This window comes from Sylvia atricapilla, chromosome 8 (assembly GCF_009819655.1).
Source record: "Sylvia atricapilla isolate bSylAtr1 chromosome 8, bSylAtr1.pri, whole genome shotgun sequence".
NCBI lineage: Eukaryota > Metazoa > Chordata > Aves > Passeriformes > Sylviidae > Sylvia > Sylvia atricapilla.
The window spans coordinates 30,887,405-30,911,947 of NC_089147.1; the positions used below are offsets into that span (position 1 = coordinate 30,887,405).

A 24,543-nucleotide genomic window follows, 5' to 3' on the forward strand; every position below is an offset into this window, starting at 1 on the left:
TTTTATAGAGATTATTGTTTTCCTCCTTGTGTTCTTTCACACTGGGATTTCTGCCTGAGAGAAGGAGCAGTGTGTTATCAACACAATGAGTTCATCTTGGTTATGCAGGCTGAGATGAGGGAGAGCAGCATCCCAATTTCCATCAGAGACCTAAACAGCAGTTTAAATTCAAAGGTGGCAAAACTCGGCTCATTTTAGGAGCTTCATGTGGGCCATCAAGGACCCTAATTTCAATCCTCCCCATTAAATTTCAATGCAAAATGCCCCAATGGTCCTGCAGATTGTGATTTCATTACCCTGCAGAGGGCTGAGGGGGGCACAAGTGTAGACTGTCCCTCTTCCAAGGCATTTCCTATTTGCTTTTCCTGCAGGGGTTCCTCCCTTGCATGAGTGGCTCCGCTGCCTGCCAAGGGTCGGGAAAGTCTGTGTCCTTGATTTTCTGGGTTGTACAGAATGCTGGCCTTGCATTTCAGGTGCCCTTTGTTTGAAAGGTGGTTTGAGTATTTACAGCCTTGCTACAAGGGAGGGAATGCAGATTTCTCTTTCCAGTCTCAGGAGTCCACCTGCAGTAATAATTGCTGCCCAAGTTTTCATTCTCTGGATGTGCTCAAATTTAGTGTGAGAGAATGTGCAGGACAACCTCACCCATGTCCAGCTCTGTATTTTTGTGCCCCTCTGTTGATACACAGATAAAATAACCCTCCAAAATTGAAAGTTTTTAAAACCCTTGGATTAAACTATACTCTAGAAAGGTATTATCTGCTAATTATGCACTATTATCTGCCAACAGTAAATTTAAAGCATTTTCTTAGGTTAGCACTCAGCCACCACAATTTGCCATGGAGAACCTGTTTGTGTTTGCCTGTTTTGGTGTGCAGACTTCATAGTAGATTATCATTCCTAATGGCCCCAGATAATGTGAACTTTCCCATTGCTAAAAGAGGTTTATGAGTTTCAAAAGGTCCTTGTGCTGTTTCTATCATGGCCTCAGACACTTTTTTCTTATTTAGTGATACAGAAAAAATGATCTAAAAAAGCCAGGCAGTGCAGTTAAAATTACTTATTTTGCTTCCACATTATAGAACTGACTTTAAAAACTCTTAAATCCCTCAATTTTCCCCCAAGTCCCATTTTTGTCTGTGTTTCATAGTGCAGGGGGAACTCCCCTATCTCTTTTTCCTTAAAGGACTTTTGAACATTTGGGTTGAAAAGTTCAATTTTTAAATCTGATCCCAAAAGCCTTATTATTTCTTTATTCAGTTTTCTTAAAGTGAAGTGCCTGGAATCTCTAGATACATGGTTTTGACTCTTTAAATCTTAAAAAATAGGAGCAAAATTTTAAATCCAATTTTTTTCAGTCAAGTGTTTTGATGCAGACAGAGTTGAAAGTTGAAAATATTTTTAATTACAACAGCAAGCCAGTTTGCACTGCAATTTTTTAAGAGTTTTCCCTTGTCTGTTACCAAGTCCCTTAGTATGTATTTCTCTGAGTTTTCAACAGCCCTGCTTGGGAAAAGCTGCAATAATCCATGCCTGTCCTGCTGGCAAATAGGACTACTTTTCCTACATGGCCACAGTTAACCATGAAAGAAATACATTAATTGATGTCATATTTTAATGTTTTCCATAACCAAAGGTGGTCAGTTGGGACTGAAAGAGAATTGCTTTGCATCCAGATAACTTCACTCTACACTCATGGGTTTGTATTTGGTCACACAGTATTGGTCACCTGAAAGTGTTTACATTCAAAAGGAACAAAGTGAGTAACAATGATGTTTGTCAATAAAAGGTGGTTTATTCTTCATCTAAAAATCCCTTGCTAATTGACAGAATTGCTTCCTGGTTCTGGAGAAATGCCCATTGTCTCTCATGGATATTTATTTTGTTGTTTTGGAAGGTGTAAGTGGTCAATAGGGCTGATAAATTCCTTTCGTTCATGGAAGTGCAAATGTGGTGCTGAAACATAAGTTGCAGGAAGAAATATGCCCAAAATGTCCTTTCCTTCTCCAGATGGAAACCCAAACTGGCAGCACTGAAGGATTTCCCAAGAATGTGTTCTTCCCAAATTAAATGCTGTAGTTTCTGGAATTCCAAATGGAGTGAAGCTGTTGGGATTTAGTTGGTCAGGCTTTTCCAGACCTACATTAGGAATGGGAGCACCAGCACTGTATGTCCATCTCTGCCTCTGCAGAGAAGGCATCCCTCAATATGCAAAAATACTGCTTTGCTTTTCAGGTTTCCATAATTCAATATTACCATGTTAAACTCCCCACTCAACCCTGGGAAAACAATTTTAAAATCCAAAATAAAGGTAATGTTTGGTGAGGAGCACAAGGATTCCGTGGGGTTTTTCCACCAACCCTTTATTACTTGGAAGCTGTACCATGTTCTTAAGTAAAGGGAGGCTCCAGCAGCGGATGAGTTTTGGGGTGAAATATATCAAGTTTGTGATGTATCTTTGGGTGCTTTGCAGCCAGCCTGTACATAAAAAAATCTCTGGGGAGTTGCCTGCATGCAGCACACAACTTTTTCCTCTAGCACGTGGGTTTGGGGAAGCTTGGTCACTGCACTGGTCTGTTAAACCACATCTTGGTGCTGATTCAGCTCGGAGCCTGAGTTGGGAAGGGCAAACCAAGCTCTGTATCTTGAATTTGAGTTATTTTTTTGACCTGTTGTCAGTGTCTGGAGCTGTAAGAGAATCTGCCTTTACACCTGTAACAAGTTTTGTTCCACTGAGACTGTACTGGTGACTTCTCACTGAACTTATACAGCCATGCTTGTGCCAAAAGCAATGAGATATTTGGATTTTTTTTTCATTTTACATGTTAATTTGGATGTCTGCTCGTCCGTGTGCTTGTTAAATATGAATCTACTGCTTGATTTAGAAATACATCATAATTGTGAAGTGTTCCCCATGCCTTGCTCACTTGTGAATGCTTGGGTTTAAATGGTTTTTTGGGGGGGTGTGCTTAATGATTCTAACCAATTACTCTGGTTTTGGGAGTGGATTTAGCATGGAAAAAAATGTTACATGAAAGATATTTGACTGTTTTAACTGGGCACTTTGAGAATTACCTCGTGCTCAGATACAAAAGGATGTGGATAATTAATTTGTGGAGATGACGTGTCTCTAAAAGAAGGTGGAGGTTTGGAAAGGGATTTTTCTCTGGGTGTTCTGATACCATGCATTACCTTCCTGGCTGAATGGGAGTGTGCTGGAAGGAAGGTGGGATGTGGAAAAGAGTGGTTTGAGGTGCTACTGAGGACTGACTTTGAGTCAATCACCTTGAACCTTGAGGGATGGCAACAGACCATATTGTGCTTTGTGAAGTAGGTAGCTTGATTTGCTTTAGATTATTTTTCCTGGAGGTTATATATAATTCCTTGCAATAATGTTTCATGGTGGGGAGCAACTTCTGGGAAAAGGAAGCTCTGAGCCTTTCCCATAGTGGGATCAGCTTCCCACAAAGTTCATGGAGAGCAGTCAAACACACAGCTTCTCACTGAGGCAGAGTAAAATGAATGGGAGAGCTGGGAAATTTTCAAAGCTTTTGTTCTACTGCTGGGAACATGAAAATCTGATTGATCAGGGCAGTTGTTATTTTCTCTTAAAATCAGTGGGAGAAATTCCCATTTTCCAGGAGCTACAGGCAGCTGAGCACTATAGTTACAGCATGTGTTCCCTGGGTTAGTGATGAGTAGATGCTGGTTTTAATATAAATAACTTTTTTTACTATATTTGGTCATAATAAAATGCAAACGGGTAAATGATTCTCCCTCTCATGTGTCTTTATATTTCAGAGACCAACTAACTTAATATCCTTTTTTATTGTTAGTCTATGGATGTGCTTGCCTCTTATGAGGAATATTTTGAGCTGTTTGATGCTGACTATGAATTTTAAGTGCAGAAAAGAAACCCATAAAAATTAATAAACCACCTTCTGGAACTTTTTTCATGGGATTCTTTGAGCAAGGTGCTAATAGCTAGTTTATGACCAATGCTGCCCAAGAGAGGCAATCAGAGGGAGAGGCAATAAATCACAGGAGCAGGTGAGATGCTGCTGGCAACACCTCCAGCAGCAGTCACAGGGAGCTGCTTTCTCCCCAGATCCTGTTTCTGGTTCAAAGGAAAACCAGATGTTTGTTCTTCACATCAGCATCAATGTAGTTTTTGCTTTGGATCCATCTCGATGGAAATGGAACCAAAGCATTTTTTGAGGAAATGGTATTTCAGCCTGGTATGCCCTAAGCATAAATGGCCGTTACTTTGCATCAAATGAGGGCCATTAGCATGTTCTCTGCTGGTAGTGACTCACCTCTTACTGAATTCCTGGTGCTCTCCAGGTGGTAAAGGCAGAGTTAGTGGTAACAGTTTTATGTGATCAATAGAGCTGAACTATTTTTCCCTGGAAACTGTGGGGTTTTGGTGATCTATATGATTATTTTTGTCTCTTTTCTTGTGGTTTCCAAGCCAGATACAGGTTAAATTTTCATCTAAATTATTAGCTGAGCTCATCCCCACTCTGCAATCACATACAATGGTGAGTTCTCTCTCAAAAAAATAGAAAAAAAAAAAAAAACCCCAAAACCTGAGGTGGATGAGAGACATCAGCTGCAGACAGTGGAGAAGCTATGAGCTAACACTTGCTGGGATATCTCCGTAGGCTTCCCGTCACAGCAACCACCTGGTTGCTCCAAACTTTTCCTTGCTCTTGGCAAGCCTAACCGTTCAACTTGATGTGATGTTTTGCCTGCTTGTTTTATTGTTGGTTAACCAGTTTTCTTTCCTTTGTCTTGTATATGATGGGATCTCCACTAGACAGAGGTAATGGTGGGGGACAGTTGTGTAGCTGGACCCTCGTGTGGTGGTGTTTGTCGGTGGTTTTTCCTAAAACCATTCCTAAATCCAGCCTTGCCTTCACCGTGCCTGCGTGTGCTTGCATGGCCTGGTTTCCATGGAATAACCTCACCCACCCCTACTCTCCTCTGTATTAATTTAATTCTCCTCTGTGTGTGCGTGTGCCTCCTCCTACTGTGTCCTTAAAGTGGGTCACCAGCGTGGATTCCCTAACAGCTTTATGGATCCTTTTCAGCCTTTGGGGGTTCTGCAGATCAAAGGGATTTGGATTTTTAGCTTAGTTTAAGATATTGTGAGCTGATAAATGGAAAAGAACTGGAGCAAGAGGGAGATTGAGTTTGGTTTCAGGCCCGGTCCTCCCTGTGAGCTCACACACACTCGCAGTTTGGATAACTTTAATCAGACTTTATATTTGTGTCAAATAGTGCTTTCTTGGCTCCTTTCTACAACTAAAAAGCTGTCAATGAAATACAACAATTTCCTCTTTGAATCCTGTATTAAAGTTGGAGGTTTTTACCACTAATCTCAAAGATTTTAAGCAAAATGGCCATAGTTTTATTGATGTGTATTTCAGCCAAGCTGAATCAACCAACAAATCCCGTGCAGTTCCTTATCATCCCCCATTTGGGATGGGGAAGTGCCGATCTTTGCAGAACTTTTCTAAATAGATCCAAAGGCTGGAAAAGGTCCACTGGATATGGATGGAGATAGTAGGGGTGTGTGTGTCCATGGAATGGCTTGTTGGTGCTGAGGACACAAATCAAGCTTTGCATTTCTCTGTTTAATCTGGTGCTTTCTGTGCTCTCTTTGGGGTGTGGCTCGGGTGGATGACCAGAAGTTATCCCAGGAGAGGGAGAAGTTTGCTGATGAGGACAGCATTTTCTACGCGCTCGGAGAATGCGGACTCATTTCTTTTTCCGACTACATCTTCCTCACCACAGTCCTTTCCAGTAAGTACAGCAGGGATTCCCCCTGCAGCTCCTGGGTTTTTTTAAGTTTTCAGGGTTCACAAGCAATAGTTTGTTGACACACAGCTTCCCTAAAAGGCCTTCTTGATTGCCTGCTACTTGAGCTGAGCAATTGCTGTTGCTGCATCTGGTTTAGCCTGAGCTTCCAGTGCTTCAGGAAGACAAGCAGATCGATGACTTCTGAAGATTTATTTCTCTTTTTGAAATGTGACAAATTTTTTTTTAATGAGTCACTTGACCTACTGTTCAGATCTGTAAATGGAGACGTGTTCTTGAGCCGTGTTCATGTGATATTCTTGGATTTGGATGAGCACAGATCTCCAGCTTTTCACTGATTTCGCACCTCTCCAAAGTCCCTTTTCCAGCTGTATTTTCACTTGGATGAGCTCGGGTTTGTGAGTGATGGAATCCAATGAGGAGAGAAGTTAAGCTGTTTACATTTCAACAAGTATCATTAGATACCTTCTGTCTTTTCACCCTGCTGCACTTGACTTGCATTTGTGATATTTCCATGATCTGCTAATCTGTTCCAGCGAAGTTGTCTGCACTCTGAGTGCCAGCACTGAAAAGTTTGCTTTGCTGGCAAGAACCAGTGAAACTGAACCCTTTGATAATGTCAAATGGCATTTCTAGACTTTCTTCACGTGGAAGTCAAGCTCAAAACCTCATTTGCAGAGTTTCTCTGACTGCTTGGAAGGTGCTGTGTCATAAATAGGAAAGTCAATGGCAGTTTCTCAGCCCCATTAGAAAATGGGGGGTAAGGGAGAAGGAGCCACTGTCCAGATAAAGTTGTGGCATTTTATTTTCAGATTTAAAAAGAGAAAACTTGGCTATCTAATCTTCTAAGCATCTATTCCACGTTGACCTGATCTGTGGAATTAAAAAAACTGGATGCTTCTCTGCTTCTCTGCAGTTACCTGCAGAGCCCCACTGCTGCCTGCCCAGTGCTGTTCAGGGAGTCAGCTGGCTTCATCAGTGATGTTCTGTCACAGCAACAGGTGCTTTATTCTCCCCCCCATGTTCTTGCATGTTGTAACAGGAGACATGAGAGGCAACTCTTCGTTTACTGAGGATCTATTCCTGGGAAGCAGCAATGCTCAAGGTCTTGTTTGTTGTCAGATGGACATGGTGGGGGCAGACTTGTGTGTGACCTTCATGTTGTGAGAACAAACACAGAGATAAAGCTGGTTCAAGCCAGGGAATTTGTTTTATTACTTTAATCTGCTTTTTTTTTTTTTTTTTTTTTTTTTTTTTTTTTTTTTTTTTTTAATTTTTATTTGACTGAGTCTCAGAACGGGCTCTTAAGACTTTTGCTGTTCCTTTCTTACATTCATCTGGAGTGTGCCAAAATGATCTCGGGTATTCACTCGTCTAACAAGGGCTTTTCATCTTTTCATCTGAGCCTCCAGAGATGACAATGAATTCTCAAACCTCTGGTATCACATTACTGACTGTGGTTTGCAAAGCAATCTTGCCCTTGTTTTTATGGTTGTGCTGGTTGTGAACAACCCCCTAATCAAGTACAGAGGGTGGAAAATTAATTTCAAGTGCTTCCACAGGCAGCAGTAAGAGAAGTTGTTCTTGCTTTGCTTTAACTTCTTTGTTGTGAGAATAAAAGAAAAGGACCACCTTGCGTTGGAGGAGCAGCCAGCCTTGTTTTGGAGGCTGTGAGGGAGGAACAGGGTTTTTTTCTTCTTATTCTTGGGCTTTTGAGCGTGTCCACAATTATGGGGGAGTTAGATTAATGAGGAGATAAAATTGACTTTGAGGAGCCATGTGAAGGGTGAGCAAGCCAGGAGCTTTCAAAAAGGAAAATTAAAAAAAAAAAAAAAGAGGTGGGGGGGAGGAAAAAAATTCCAGGACTTTGAGGCTGAGTTTTAGACATTTGGGGAGTTTGCTAAATGATTACTGGAGATGGAAGAATGTCCCTGGAGCTCCCATTAAACAGTGATTCCCCAGGGGAAGAGTTTGGATTCCATTTTTAAAGCATTTGCTTTTGTTAAATAAACTCCCAACCAAACCTTGCCCTATGGCTAAACAGAAAACTCACTGTTGCACCCCACTGGTTTAGTCTCTGAATAGTTCATATTGCCTTGCAGGAAATCCAGTAGTTCCTGATTCTGGGTTCTCTTCCTTGGAAACAAATAAAATAGAATGAGCAAAATAAATCTTAAATGTGACAGTTCAGTATTGGTTTTCTCCTTGTGTTGCTTAAATAACCCAAACATTAAGGAATTATCTGGACAAGGTGGAGCTGTAGATTACATCAAATAGATGAAACCAAATAAATATTGGGAAAGAAAGGTGGCATATTGAGCACTAAGCAGGATGATCAAAAAGGGGAGTGGGAGATTGGGTCTGGGGATGGGAGGCAGGAGGGAGAGTGATGGGCAGAGATCCATCATGGTCTGGTTTGGCTCACTGGACTCCAAACTGATCAATGAGAACCTTGGGAAACAAGAAGCCCCAAGGGCTCTGTGTCATTGTGCTCAGACAAGCTTTGGGAATACTTCCCCAAACTCTTCGTTTCAGTTCTCTTCACAGCTTGACCTGAAGCTCCCTCCAGCTGAGTTCTGTGAAACGGGGGGCAAGAGGAGGAGAGAGGAGGTTTCATTTCATGTTGCTCTCAGGCAGCTGTTTGCACATTGCTCAGAAAATTAGTCTCTCACTGTATCTTATTTACGAGCCATTTCTCACTCCAGCACTGTCTGTTCTCGTAGGTTGCTGTATTTCTATGAAAATTTATTTTTAAAACCACTAATAAAATAGCTTTTAGCTGCTTCAGAAAGTCAGCCTTCTGTTAAAGGCAATGAGAGCTGTGGGGCCTTGAGGAAACTTCACAGTTTCTGTTGCTTCAGCTGCTCCTCGTGTTTTCAGGCAGAGGTAGAAAGATGAGCAAGTTCTGATGGAATTTCCCCTGGATCCTTCGAATCATAGGAAAACAAAGACATAGCTTCCCTAGTCAAAGAGGTTTTTGCTTTGGGACTTGCAGAACTAGTGGAGGAAGGAGAAAAAGAGCTTTTCCATCACCAGTGACTGCAGTCTCCCAGAAAATGGGGTCCATTGCCAAGGCACACTAATTCTGCCTTCATCAGCACGTCCTGAAGAGAGCTGGGCATTAAAAGAATAAATTGGTGTTGTTTCCACAGTCAGACCGTTGATGTGTCTGGATTTAATTCTCCTGGCAGGAGGGTTAAATAACATTGGCTGCAACTACAGTAATTAACCTTTTGCCAGGGCTCTCACAGCAGACCTGCAGCTCCTTCTCCCATCAGAGCAGGCGACTGTCACTTAGGATAGATTCACCCTGTTATTTTTTTTCTGTCCTGTATGTAGGGAATAAATTCCAAGCCATCTAACTCTGGAAATTATGTTCTGGCTGGATACTGAGCTCTGTGTGTGTCCCTGGGATGGAGGGACTTGTTCTCCCACACTGGGATCTCCAGCATCCCTTTGGACCATGACTGTTGTGAATAAATTATTCCTGGCTGACAGGAAAGTCTTCAGCCCCATCCCTGCCTCGAGTGAAATCGGATTAAACCAGTGGTGGTTTAATCTTGCTGTGCCCTGTGCCATGGGGCTCATTTCCACAAGAAAAGGTTACTTTGAGTTTATAAGACTATTTTTGTTTGTAGTCCTGTTTGTGTTAATGTTATCTTCAGTCTTTCAAGACCCTGCATGGGTCCACCTCACCCTCAGTATTTGGAGGAGGGATGTCTTCCTGCCTTTCTGCCAGCCCAGTCGCTGGTGAGTGCCATTCCAAGATGTATCTGAGCAGCATCTTCCAAGCTTCCAAACACAAGTCTATTTGCTTCCTGGCAGAGGGAGAGCTCTGTGCCTTGGCATCCCACTTGTGCCGTGCTGAAGGACAGGACAGAAATGGGAATGATTTTTCACAGTTGGCAGTTTGGGATGTTCCCAAGTGATTTGAAAACTCAGATTAGGGCGTGGGAGGCTCTGTCAGCCTTCACCTGGTCTTCCTCTGTTCATGTCTTCATCCCTTGGGATTTGTGGGATGGGGAGTTCAGGGATGGGGCAGCCATAGCTTCTGTGGGCAACCTTTGCCAGGGCCTCACCTCTCTCTCAGGGGACAATTTCTTCCCGGTATCCTGAGATTATGCACTTACATTATGTCAGAGATAATTCTGATCCTTCTTTGTGAGAAGAAATAACCCACTTTTCCTCTAGAACTGATGATATTGTGGCTCAGTGTCTCTGCTGTGGGCTCAGTTTTTTAGCTGCCTGTTACTTACATTTCTGGGTTGATTAACGTTAAAAAAACCAACTTGGTAAGATTTGGATTCATTTTCTGAAATGATGGAATAATTTGAAAGGAAAATATCTGCAACATTAGGTTTAATGGGGTTTTTTTTCCCCTATATTTACTGCAGCTGAGGCTCAGCCATCTGTATTCTATGGATAGCTGTCTCTGCTTCAGGACTGTGTTAATTTGGGATTGATTCACTTTCAGGGTACTGTGGCCTTTGCACATCTATTTTTCTTAATTGGGAGATAAATGGAAAAGAAGCAACCATAGGATATTTAACTCCAAATGACTGATCTTTCCCAGCTGAGTTCTTGATCTTTCTTCTCACACTGGGGTTGCTTGGGGAGTTAAGCCTTGGGAGTCATGAGCTGCTTTGTGTATAAATTCCCGCCAAAAGATGAGATACTCAATTGTTTTCAAAGGAGTAGCCAGAAGTTTTTCTTCCTGTAAGTCACATCGCCAAAAGATCACCCTGCTTTGGCAAAGAAATTCCCAGCTCCATGAGAAAGAAGCGGTGGATATTCTCAAAAAATGTGTTAAGACTTTTGTTTTCCTAAAATGCAGTTCCTCTGCTGGAGGTCAGAGGGGAGAGATTTGCTGAGAAGTGTCTCCAAGTGTGGAATATTGAGTTTTGGGAAAGAGAACATCCCAAATGAGCACAAAACCAAGGAAATGGGGCCTTTCTCATCAGCGAGCTTTTAATGTCTTTCAGAGTACATCGCTTCTGCTGAGAGTACAGGGCAGTAAAGAGCAATTGAGTGCTGCAAATTGGTCCATTGAATAATTGAAAATAGTTTAAAATGGCATAAATGGCTTAAAGAGGCCTAATCAACCCATCTCATCCCTCAGAGCTTCCCGGGGGCTTTACCCTGCTGCATCCAAGTGGGTTTTTTCCATGTGGTGTGCTGCTGCTTGTTATTTGTTTGCTGGTGGAGGACACTCATCTCTGTAACATTCCTGTGTTTGGCTTCTGCTTTACTTACTCTCTTTCTGTCCTCAAATGTTTGATTGGAACAAATGAATCAAGAACAGTGTTAATTCCCCTTTGCACTAAATCCCAGGTTAGTTGAAAAAACAACTTGTCATGGAGAGCTGTTGGAATTATGGCCCTAAAGGATCATTTCAACCGGATCTTCCATATATCTCCAAGCTAGGAATTCACTGATAGTGATGTGGGCTTCAGGACCATGTTATCATTCATGTTGGCCTAACAGAAGATATTTGGAATAGGTGATTTCTAAGGTCCCTTCCAACCCAAGCCATTCCATGCTTCCATGCTTACTGATTTGGAGGATCCTCCTGAACATCTAAAGATAGAAATAAAGCTAAAAAAGAAACTGCAGTTGGTTGCCCTGACCAGTTTCTACCTTGTTGGCCGAGGGAAATCAGTCACAGTGAAACAGTCTCAATTTTGAATAATATCAAAAAGGATGGCAAGGAGACAGTTCACACAATCAGAGAGAGCTGGGAATGCAGCAGAGCACTTGGGGAAAATCCAGAGGTGGTTTTCCCTTATCAAGACAGGCATCATGCCATATGAACACCAAACAGCCCTTCAAATGGCTTTGGAAGCCACTGCAGGAGGAATATTGGGTTTGTTTGGAGGCATTTAATTAAGGAGGAAAGCAAAGAATTAAGCAGGGAAATTTAGAGATGCTGCAGTTGGGAATGGTAAAATTGGGGGACAAAATAAAAGAGGGGGGGAAAGGCTACATGTAGGGACAATCTGATGTCTGCTGCATTTATGGTCTATGAGTTTGAGGGATGTGAGTGCAGGAAGGGGAAGGGAAATGGAGGTTGTGCAGGCTGAGGTAATTGGCAAGGCAGGCACAGTGGGATTGTTTGCTGTAGGAGCAATCTTCCCGCATAAATCCTGCTCAGAAGCAGCACAGCCAAGGGGAGAGGCAGAAATCATCTCACCCAAGCCCCATAAATCCAGTGCTGGACATCAGGGATGTACATCTCTAATGAACATTCTTTCCTGAGCAGGAGTGGGATGAGCTAATTGTCTTGGGTGCCCTCCGGTTCCCCTAGCTCAGGGTCACATTGTTTGGATTGAAGTGTCATTACAGGTAATTGGAGCTGGATATGTAGATCAAAGGAAGAAACCAGCCATGTCATTTATTAGCTGAAGGAATGAAGTAATTGAATTTGCCAATTTAAAGCCACCCTTCTCTGTCTTTAGAAAATACTGACCCTGCAGATTTTTGATGCTGAACCGCTCATTTAAATTTTGGAGATGTTATTCTCCTCTGGGGCTTTGATACACTGCTCATGGAAATGTATGTTTAGAGATGGAACAGGAGAGAAATTGCCCTTGTGAGGGACAAATATTTTACTCTGTTCACCATGTGTCTGCACAAATGGGATGTGGTATTATGTATTTCCTTAAAAAGGGGAGGAAAAAACCCAAACCTGTGACAGTTTTTTTCCCAAGGAGTAACAAATTTCAAATAAGCATTGTTATACTCCAGTAGAGAAAATGGGGTAAGAAATATGTGTTGATTGCTCTTTTTCTAGAATCTTGTAACTAGATGAGAGTTTTGTCTGTTCCTTCTCTTCCTCATAGAGGAAACATCATTTCTATAGTGCCAGATTTTGGGGCTAATAAGAAGAAATTGCCTCCAGGCTTTCATGTAATACTTGCAATTAAAGTGAATGTAATTGCAGGTGTTACTGAAATATTAAGGGGGTCTTAATATTTCAGTATTATATATCTTAATATTCAGTATAGCAGTTGGAAGCTTGTTGCTCTTCAAGAAAATGGGGAATTAATCACTGGAGATGCTGGATGGATACAGAGGAGACTTAATCCCTTAAATTCAGTGTGTCATTGGGGAGATTATGAAGGTGGTGCTGGGGACTGGCTGTCCCCAGGTCAATTAACACTGAGTTAAGGAGGGACAGTGAGGGGAGGTGTCCCCTTCCCAGGAGGCAGAGGCTGTGTGGAGGCACAGCAGGGCTGTGGGTGGAAGGAGGGATGACCCACCACGTGCTGCTGGCCAATGGCTGTGGTCACAGGAGATGTTCCTCCTGCACGTGGTGTCTGGAATTCCAAGCCCGAGTAATTGGCAGGGGAAATTGGAAATGCAGGTCTGATAACAGCAGGACCACATGTGCTGTGTATATCAGGCAGGTAGTGACAGGCTGTCCCTGCCATCAGCCCCAGTGCCCTTATTCATCTATTTTGGGCACAAAGTGTTGGGGAAAAGGGAACTCATTAACTTGTCTGCTGAATCTTTTCCTGATAAAGTGCTAATCGTTATTACAGCAAGGGGAAAACACAATGTAAAAGTTTGGAACTGGAGCTTTAACAAACACCCAAAATTCAGTTTAGCTCATTCCATATTCACTTCCTTTCATCTGAGTGGCTCCTCTTTGTCTCCCCTCTCCCACCCCCGTTTGGGAAGTGCCTGCCCACAGGAAGGATGCAAAAATTCATTACTCTTTGAGCATCCATAGGAAGTACTAAAAGTTGATTGCACAGATGAGGTTAAAGAGGGATGAACCTCACCAGTAATGTACATTACATTTGGGTGGGAAATGAAAAAAGGAGCTAAGTTTTAACTGATCATTTAAGATGACAGCCTTATCATTAGTTATAGCCTTGAGGATTCCCTAGAAATCCCAGCAAACACCACAAATCCTGTAGGAGGTGTGTATTTGAAAGTAGCAGACCATGTTAAATCCTCATATATTAACTTAATTTGGGAAAAAATTGTGGTGCTGCATTGTAGCTTCCAATGGTGACGGGTTACAGAGCCCAAAATGGAAATGTTCTGAAATTCTGTGGTGGGATGCAGGGATAAGAGCGTGGTTGGCTGGGAAATGATGCTTTTGCAGTTCTGACTAAATAAACCGTGACAGCACAGACTAAATGCAGTGAAAAATAAGGTACAATGGCGTCTCAGCTCGTGAGCTGCAGCCCACACCTTATCTCAGTGTCATGACTGGGCTGAGACAGGGTGGTCATGATTTGTTTAAATTTATACAGCGAGGCAAGAGCTGAGAACTGCCCAGATTCCAGGTCTGCTCCTCACCCATGGGAAATACAGGGAGTGCAGTGCCTGAGGAACATCCTATGGCTAAACTGGTATTTGACTGCATGATGCAAGGCTGGAGCTCTTGCTGCAGCATCCTTTTCTGCATTAGTTGTCATTAGAAATACCTGACAGCATCTTTTTTTCCAGCTTTTTCCACCAATAAATAGAACAAATGTTCCAGAAATATCTCTTCATCACAACTCCTTGTCAAGACCTTTGGTCAAAGGACACCATGAAGCTCATAGCTAGAGCTTCCAAGAGCTACATTTCCTTACAAAAATGGAAAGAATTAGGCAAAATTGCTTTTGGAAAACGTCATTCAGCACTTGTACACTTTTTTTTTATTGAGCTTTTGTAGCTTTGTTAACTGGTTTTTGTGTTCTGTTGGGTTTTTCATATAGCTCCCCAGAGGAATTTTGAAATCGCCTTTAAGATGTTTGATCTGAACGGTGACGGCGAGGTGGACATGGAAGAGTTTGAGCAGGCAAGTTGAACAATCAGTGCTGTGGCATCTTAGCCATAAGCACAGCATTCCTCTGTGATGTTACTGCCTTTTATATTTGGGGCTAGTGCTGGTTTGCACCTTTCTCTCCTGTGCTCTGCTGTGTTGCTTCAGTGCCTGCTGTTTGTTTCTTTAAACTGGATTTTTCAAGAGAAAAGATTTTCGTTTGACCAAAACAATCAGCAATACAAACTCAATTTTCCTCTGGTGACTCTGTCACCAGCATTGAAGACCAGGCTGGGTGGGTCTTGGAGCAACCTGGTCTAGTGGAAGGTGTCTCTGCCTGTGGCAGCGGGTGGAACTGGATGAACTTTAAGGTCCCTTCCAACCCAAACCATTCAGTGATTCTGTAACATTTCCTTACAAAAAGTCTCCTTCGAGGTAGACAAAGAGCTTTTGTTCACTCTGCTGATAAAGTGGGATTTTGATCCTACTGCCTTCACAGCTTCTACTGCATTCCTTAACTTTGTCTTCAGAGAATAGCCAAGGTAAGTCTGCTTCAGAGGAGAATTTATCCACTTATTCCAATGTAATCCAAAAACGTGTTATCTATAGCATATTTTCATTAGTCCTCTACTTTCAAGGCTTCATCAATAGGGGCTTTGCCGCAGGTTTTTTAATTAATTTAGTCTTCATGTCTGATACTGGTGAACTCCTCCTATAAGCTGTGATTTATGATTGTATCCAAGTGAGAATAGATTGAAGGCTCCAGCTGTCAGTGGGGAAAAGATTTGCACTCCCCAGGCAGAAGAGCATGATTTTTCTTGCCTGTTTCTAGCCTTAAGATATTGGGAACTTATAAACACCCTGAAATCACATCCTGAATCACCTATGTGTGCCATTCCTAAAAGGAAATTTAAATGCATTTACAAAGTGCTACCTGAGAACAAAGCAGCCCTGGAGAATCCAGGGACAGATTCTTACTCATCAGTTGGCTCAGTGAGTAATTAACTGCAGAAGAGTCTCTACAAGGTTGTTCTTGGGGCACTTGCTATAAATGGGAAGAACCAGTAGTAAAGGAGGTCTGTTGAATTACCCTCCCTTTTAATCTTTCTGTTGTCCTCCTTAAATTATTACCTGTGTGTATGATGCCATCATCACGAGCTTGCTCCAGAGCCATGGAATATATCTGGGTACATGCAGGGTTTTAGATGCACACTTTGGACTATGAGGAGACTGGAATGTGTTTATCTGTAGTCTGATATCACTTCACTTGACAGCTTGAAATGTAAACCTGGGGTTTTGTTCATGTTCCTTCTTTCCCCCAAGTGAAAATTGCTCTTCTTCTTTTTGTCTGAATAGTGCATGGACATAGCACTCCACTGCAGCTATGTGATCATCTTGAACAGTCCAAAAAGTGATTTATGGTAGTTGTAATGTTCTAGCATTAAATCAGTTATGGAGATAGATGAATTTAAAAAAAGCAGAGAATGATTAACCTCCTACTAAAATTGCTGCGATGCCAAGGCGCTAACACAGGTGACATGTTTGGCTTTTTTATTGGAGCCATGTAAAGTGAAAAAGGAACATTTCTACAGCAGGAATGTTTCCTAATTGCTATGAAGATGAGGGTACAAAATTGAATTAAATAATTTCAAATCATCCAGTAGGCCAGGGGAAGTTTTATATACATTAAGTCACATAAACATCTCTTGGAAGGGGAAGGTATTTTTGTTAAGCTGGTTACATGTGTCACTGCCTGTATGGAAAGGAATAAAATTCCTGGTTAGCATCAGAGTATTTGGATGAAGGCTGATCCTCCAGAGCCTGAGATTCAGAGGATAAAGGAGCTGTTCTGGAAAGTGGGAAGGTATCTGCGAAGATACTGATTTGCTGCAAGAGCAAACACAGCCCCAAGTTGCAGGCACATATATCTCATTATGCAAGCATATAACATTACAAACAATTGTTTATAGGATAAATCCTCTTTTTCACTCCTTATAAAGATGCCTGGGGAAGAGCATGAAGGATGGCAGGGTTTGCAGCTTTGTCTTGTAAATCTTACCTGGCAGGAGAAGCTGGAACTGGCCCTGTCAGGGAATTATGCAGCAGTTTAAAAGAGCAACATCATTTTGGGGAGAACGGGTGGAAAAAAAGGGGGAAGAAAAGGACCATCAGAGAAGCATCACTCCACCCCTGCTGGCTGAGAGCACATGGGGAATGAACTTCCTACTCCTTCCTCACACATAGTCTTTGAAGGTAGTCAACAGCAGATCCTCCTTCTTACTGATGTCTGAAAACCTCATCAAGAAAGAAAAATACTTCAGTAATATAGCTAACATGTGACTAAGTTGGAGGCTTTAACTACCTAGTAAAAAAAAATACTGAATTTCTTCAGGCCTTGCTGAAGAGTTTCAGGTTTTTTATCCAGTTGAGGCACGTGGTTAGTGCTTAGTCCTGAATAATGTGGTGCCTACATTAGTATTGCCTTCAATTCGTCATCCTTTGGCATGTAAATTGTTAGTTTACTCCTTTGTTTTTAAAGAAAGGCTGGCTGAAAAGTAGAAAACTTGCAGGCAGTGTTACTGGTGATTTCTCTTTGATTCTTTAACTATTTTAATTTTCTTTTTTTTTTTTTCCTCCCTCATGTGGTACAAAAGATGAAACATCACAAACACTTAGGCTGAAATATGAACCAAAAAACAGTGGAGCATCTCAGAGTTCCACGTCCTTGCACGATTGATGAGGTGAGGTAGGTGAGGGCAGCTCCTTGCAGTGGTGCCTGCCTTTCTGGGCATTAAAAGGATTACCCAAAACAGGGACTGGTTAAATCATTTTGTTTCCAGTGCCCACAGGTGGATTTTCAACCTATCTGACACTTGTTACTGATGGGAGAGTAAAGAGTGCCATAGGATTCCATATAAATAACACCCAGGAAAAGCTGCTCTGTGGAGCAGTCTGCAGTGTGGTAAACACTCATGCAGAAGCAGGGGCAGTTTTCCAAGCTGGCTATAAATTGCCTTGCTTCAGACAGTTTATAAATATTTGTCTCCAAACTATGCTGCACGCAGAGCTCACAGTTAACAGTGGAGCACAAAGCAAACTAAGGAGTTGCTATTTACAGTGCAGAAATCAGAGAATTCCTGAATGCTTTGGATTGGAAAGGACTTTAAAGATCATCTCATTCCAACCCCCCTGTCATGGGCAGGGACACCTTCCACTATCCCAGGTTGTTCCAGGTTCTGTCCAGCTTGTCGTTGAACACCTCCAGGGATGGAGCAGCCACAGCTTCTCTGGGCAGCCTCTGCCATGGCCTCACCACCCACACAGAGAAGAATTTCCTCTTAATACCTAGTCTCAAGCTCCTCTCTTTTCAGTGTAAAGCCATTACCATTGTAAATAGTCTCTCTCCATATTTCTTGCAGGCTTCCTTCAGGTACTGGAAGGCCACTATTAGGTAACCCCACATCCTTCGTCATATCAGAGTGACCAAAAATCCTGAAAACCACTTTTCTGTGCTTTTTTCCCCTCTTGATTTTCTCTTTAACTTGCTTTTCCTTGTAGTGGAAGAACAGCCAGCAGCCTGTGGTTGGGATGCAGGGTTTTCCAGCAAGGTGAACCCACCAGCAACAGCACTGTGTTTTCCTCCAGAGCATCTCCTCTGGGGCTGTTCCAGCTCTCACTCTCTCATTAGGAAAAGATTGAACACACTGAATACGACAATAACAAGGTTCTGGCATCCTTGTGACAGCTGGAGCTCCTGGCAGCTGCTTTTCTTCTTCTCTTCCAACTTTTGTCAGCAGGGGAAGAGGCTGATGGCAAAGCAGCGGTGTTTGCTGCAGCTTTGGGAAGCCTGGCTTTTTTGCCCTCTCCTTTTTGAAACTTGCTGTCCTTAATATTGATCCTTTTGCTGCCTTGTTGGAAGAGATCAGTTACTACACAGAGAATAAGCCTGGCTTCTCATATCCCAGCAATAATCACTCAGATGGACTTGGATAGTTTAGTGAGATACTTGAGGATGGAGAGAGGAGATGGCTCCATTTGGTTTGGCTGCCCCCTTAAATTTGCACAGAACCCTTAAAATAACACACAGGCTGCCACATCCTTCAAGGTAAACCTCTTGGTGTCTTTTATGGGGTAGGGAAGTACTTTTGAAGAGCCTTTTGTGCTGGGTGGCACAGGCCCAGGGATGGAGGAACTTACAGCTGTGACAGAGAGCAACAGGCAGCAATGAGAGGGTGCCCTTGGAGTGAGAACCCCAGGATTTGTGCATAAATGGGAAGAAATGTGTTCTGAGCTGACTGGGGTTGGTGTGAGCTCACAAGGATAGGCAATAAAGCAGTGGAAGCTCTAAAACATTTGAAGAGTTTTTTTCTTCCCCACAATTGCTGCAGCTTTCTCACCTTCTGGGATTTTGCTGGGAAGAAGCTGCCATGCTGACCAGGGGTAGGATCAGCACTAGAATGTTTGTCTGTAAACTGACTGAATTGTTTCATAAAACTCATTTTAAGAACTTGATTCTCTTTCTTTAAAGTGGACTGAAAAAACCAAAGCCTAGGGTGGCCAGAGAGGTTGTGGACTCCTCATCCTTGGAGATGTTCAAGGCCAGGCTGGATGGGGCTTGGAGCAACCTGGTCTAGTGGAAAGTGTCCTTGCCCATGGAAGGCTTTTGGAACTAGGTGGTCTTTGAGGTCACTTCCAGCCCGAATCATTCTGTGATTCTATAAAGTTCAGCCACGTTTTTGAATTGTTGTGTCTCCTGAGAATTGTTTTAAGTGGCAAAGAAAGGAGCATGACACAGCTGAGCGTGAAGTGCTTCATACCGGCACTTGACTGGTGTGGCTTTGATTGTGACATCCTCCCTGTGGTTTTTAGGTGCAAAGCATCATCCGCTCCCAAACCAGCATGGGCATGCGGCACCGGGACCGCTCCACCACTGGCAACACCCTCAAGACCGGCTTCAACTCCGCACTCACCACCTACTTCTTCGGGGCTGACCTGAAGGGAAAGCTGACCATCTCCCACTTCCTGGACTTCCAGCGCAAGCTGCAGCACGACATTCTGAAGCTCGAGGTTTGGGGTGGTGTTTTTTTGTACAGGGGAGGGCACGACAGCATGGATTGTGCTGCAGGATGGGGCTTCTGGAGAAGGAGCAAGAGCCTGGGGAGGGTATAGAAGGAATTTCTACAATCCAACCTGTTAAATTCCTGATGAGCACTTCCGTGTCTGTGGCACTCCCCAAGGAGCATCTCCAGCATTTGTTCATGGCTGCTCTTGTGAAGTTGGAGCAGCAGCTTCAACTTAAGGGGGGTTGTGTGTGTCCCTCTAAAAACCTGGCCGTTGCCTTGGCACTGCTGGTTGAGATGATTTAAGGGAAAAATGAGAGGTCCTGAGTGACCTGTTGCTGCCTTGCTGAGTGTCCTGGTTTGGAGTAAATTAGGAAGAACCTCCAAAAGGAGTCCCCTAAACCAAACCTCCACCACCCCTTCCCCCCCACAGCCCTGGGTTCGGGAAGGAAAATACCTCGGAGGAAAGTGGAAAAACCGGTTTATTGACAAAAATACACTCCCCAACACCGAATAGTGGGAAAGACGGGTTACTGTGATGAGGAGGGTGCTGACACGTCTCTGTCTGGCCCGGGACTTCCCCAACTTCTCAGGTCAGGTCAGGTCCGGAGCCGGTTCAAACCTTGGCGAGGGGGAGGGGGAAGAAGGAAGGAGGGAAAATAAAATCAAACAGAAGCAGCGGGGGCAAAAAAAACGGCGGCAGGGGCAGCCGGAGAGCAAAGCAAAGTGAAAAAGGCAAAAGCAGCCGAGCTAGCTAAAGCAAGAGCCGAAACAGCCAAGAAAGAAAAAGAAAGCAAGAACTGCAGGCTCCCGCCCAAGAGGGCGGGATTCAGCTGCAAGACATAACGACATATCCAAGATATGGGATGGATATATGGGATAGGAGGCAGCTCAACCCAGAACACTGAGGAAGATTGGTCTCAGTCCTAATCAGTAAGCTGGGCCCTAAAGGACCAGGATTTATAACATTCTTGAAACTCTTCATCTCTGCTTTTGTCCCCACCTGTTCTGTTTGCTTCATCATTCTGAAAGTTACTGCAGGAAAGCGTTCAAAGCTTGTTTAAATCCTCCTAAATAGGAGATCAGTATAATGAGACCTCTGTTGTTCAATCCTGGATGTTTTATAAGAAGTGTTGTCCATCTCTTCTGAATTTAGTCTCCTTTTTAATTTGCATTATCCTGAGTTTCAAGAGTGGCTCCCTGCCTCCTGCTCCTAGTCACATAACCTGAATTTAATCACCCATCACAATTTGGTTCTTTTGTATAAAATCAATACAAGGACAACAACAGGATACTTGTTGGTTGGTCCCAGCTCCCAGGTAGAGCTGACTGAGTTGGAAATGGTGCCTATCACTGCATCAGGCTCCAAGGTTCAACCTGGCTTGAGTAAAGCCAGGCTTTTATTTGCATTGGAAATCAGGATTTGTGCGCAAGAAGATGCCCCCCAGCCTGTTAAGACCACAGAATTCAGAGCTCTGTCACTTTAGTCTGGTGTATTATTGCTCACATGCTCAGGTTGTGTGATTAGCATTTTATTAAGTTCTTATCAAGTCAGTCATTGCAATTCAAAACTGAATTTATCCCCTTTTTTATTTGGAGCTTACAAATCCAAGTAAGAAACTGGCCCAAAGACTGATTATTTTATTTTTGTGAAGGCAATTGCCCAGTTCACTGCCTTCATTTCATGGCCATTAAAGCAGGTGGTATGGCCCTGCCTTTGCAGGGAGAATGGGCTGCTTGAAGGCAATGTTCTTTGTGAACTGTGTCACTTCTTCAGCGCCTCTGCAAATTGATAGGAATAAAACACTTTTTAAGGTGAAGAAACATCAGCTGTTAACTTGAATGCAAAAGCAACAGAAACAGAGATTATTCTATGCCCTGGTTTTTCCACTGCCATATTCACTCTGGGGGCAGGCACTGGAGTACTCCTGACCCTGTGCTCTCTCTACGGGTCCCCACTTCCCTCATTAAGAAGCAAAGGGGATTTTTTTTTCAGTTTCATGATACTTTTGTTCTTCTTTTTCTGCTGTGACAATTTATTTTTTGATGATTTCAGTCAATTGTGCCTCTTCCTGGCTAATAGCAGTTCCTTTTCTAACAGATTATTTATAACTGAGGGCAATAAAGGATATTTATGTCTGGATAAGTTACTGAATATCATAAAGGCATCATTACTCACTCCCTGCCAGCACCCTTGAGCACAGCACCAGGCTGTGCTTGACATTCCTGATACTCATTTCCACTGAAACATTGATGGTTCTGTTCTGCCAAACTTAACTTTTCCCTGCGTTCATGCTACTAGAGCCCTGATTTTACTGTTCATAGCTCTCATTGATTTAGGCAAAACAGGCCTATTTCTGTCCTCAGCATTATACAACATGGCTTCTCTCCTCTTCAGCTTTTATCTCTTTTGACTTGCTCTCCCATCTTTTCTCCTTGCTTCACATTTGATGTGTTCGTTCACAGATAAGAAGCTTTTCACACCAATGTCTGGTGGGTTTGTGTTGTTCCTTTCCCAGGGAGTGCCCTAATGAACTCAGCTGCTTAAAAAGTGCCTCAATCCAGAGATGAGATGTCTCTTGAGAACAGAAGGGTTTACTCTGACCCATGTAAATCAGGAAAATGTGAGAAGTGGTGCTCAGCTGAACTTTTGTTCCCTCATCTACACAGCCTTTGCTGGCTCAGTAAAACTGGAGCATGGTCTGAAGCTGGGATGTTGATCTGAAACCCAGTTTTTGTTCATGTTCAGAGCTCTGGGGAAGTCCTTGGGGAAATACAGGTCTGGAGAATCTCCTGGGGCTGGTGCAGCCCCTGAGTGACCCGGTGGCTCTGTTCTCAAACCAGGGTGCTGGCTTTGTCTCTTCCAAAAGAAAGCTACTTTAAGAAAGACTTTTTTTTTAAAGCTGTTTTCCCTTCAGCTCAGATCCAGGCATTTCTACAGTTCATACACTTGAGCTATTTTCTGCTGATTGAAGGTGGAACAATAGTTTCTGACCATCTGAACCCACTTTATCGTTCCTCTTACTGATTTTGGTTCTTTTTCTTTTTTATCAAAATATCCATGCATATTTCTTGCTTAAGATTCAGCGGAAACTCTCACAGAGGAATTAACTCAGACAAAGCCCTGAACATTTCAATATTCCTTATGGCTGAAGTGCTGACAGCAGGTTTAAGTAACCATGGCCTCGTGTTTTCTTCTTCTCTTCTGCTTTTTTTTTTTTTAATGCAAGTGTATTTTCCATCATTTTATGGAGACTCAGCAGTCAACTCAGTTGCAGGAAGGGAAGGATGAGGAAAGTAACCACAGCCAGAGGTAGAGGAGAAGCTTTTAATGTCTTATTTCAACCTTTTGGGGTTTGGGCACTTGGAGAAAGCTGTGGTCATTTCTTTGGGTTATGAGGTGGCTCTGCTTAGCTAAGGCTGATCCAGAGGAGCCAGCCCAGCAAACGGGGCTCCTGGCAAGGTCCTACAGCCAGAAATCCCTTTTTTCTTGTGGCTTACCTTGATAAAGAGTGACAAGTTTGTCTGGACAGGCTCTGCAGCTCTCACGTGTCCCCTTCGGACAGGTGGTGTTGGGCTCTTTCTTTGGTCTTTGAGTGAAAGTTCTCTGTGAGTCTGGAAGATGAATAGGAGTTGACATCATCCTTTATGCTATTTCTGCTTGCTAGTGCCTGTCCCAGATATTCCTGTGTCCTTGGTGGACCAAAAGGAGTCCCAGCCAGCCTGTGGGGCTCTTCCAGTCTAAATCTTTTTAGGATTCTGGAAGTGCATGTAGAAGAGATGTGCGAGCCCTTTGTTCTCCATGTCTTTGTCACTTTTGCAAGGCAACCCAAAACCTGCTGACAGCACTGAATTAGTCTTCATATTTTTCCTTTTACCCAAGGATTAAGGATGCCCCAATGTCCCCCCCAAGAAAAGGATCTTCCAAGGAAAGTTAAATAGCATTCTGTAAGAATATGGCAAAGGTACAAGACATCATTGCTGTCATCTGGAAAATTCCTTATTTTCTGTGTCTGTTCAGTGACAGGTGATGTGGGAGTAACTTCTTTATCCTGGAAATTCCTGTTTTCATGGCCAGTGCCGATACAGTTACTGCCTAGTTTTATTTTTATGAAGAAGGGGTGATGGATGCTCTTCCATCTGCACACACCTCATTAGAAAGTCCTAGATCCGTTGGGATCTCAGGCCTGTCTTAACAAATATTCTGGTTTCAGGAGGCATTTCGGATGCTGCTCTGTTGGTTTTAGGGTAATACCTTAAATCTGTAAGTGCCTTTCTGAGTCCCAGTATTTTAATAGTTCGTATCGAAGTAATCCTGTAGAAGTTATTAAAAACTGCTCTGTTGTTACCAGCTTATTCAAGTTTTTTTGGGATTCTGCCTTGCTTTTTATATAGGCTGGCAGAGCAATACATGTTTTCAGTGATTTGTTAACACAGGCAACAAAGCTTGCAGTAATGAGTCACAGATCTTTGTTTCTGCTGCAGTCATTTGGGGAGAAAATGAGTAACTTAAGTAAATTGTTTTGAGTAGCTGAAAAATGAAGTCTGACAGTGTCAGATTGGCTGAGCTTTGTAAGGAGGGGCCCAAAACTGGACTTTTTAGAGGTCAATTTGCTGTCAGACTTATACAAGACATTTTTAGATTTTAAATCACCTTTATAACAGTCTCTGTTATGATAAGCTGTGTTGTCTCTCAAAGCTGTCATTTACCTGCTGATCCTCTCACTTCGGCCTCACCACTGACCCAGCCCATGTGGGAACAATGATGGGGGAATGTCATGTTTTCCCTTTTTCCTCATGAATTCTGCCTGTTCAGCAATCCTGTAATGGATTTTGTGTACTTATGTAGTTTTGTCAGTTCTATAACTAGTTCTGTATCTATAACCTGTATATCTAGAA

At 42.9% G+C, this 24,543-nt stretch overlaps 1 protein-coding gene across 1 annotated transcript in view; it reads left to right on the forward strand.

The window, feature by feature from the left end:
- MICU1 (mitochondrial calcium uptake 1) overlaps positions 1-24,543 on the forward strand; it is an 84,488-nt gene that overhangs the window by 39,130 nt on the left and 20,815 nt on the right. The window contains exons 7-10 of the mRNA XM_066324290.1: positions 4,476-4,541; positions 5,694-5,808; positions 14,538-14,620; positions 19,454-19,651. Of these exons, the coding sequence (XP_066180387.1) occupies positions 4,476-4,541; positions 5,694-5,808; positions 14,538-14,620; positions 19,454-19,651 (462 nt within the window). The remainder of the gene's footprint in view (positions 1-4,475; positions 4,542-5,693; positions 5,809-14,537; positions 14,621-19,453; positions 19,652-24,543) is intronic.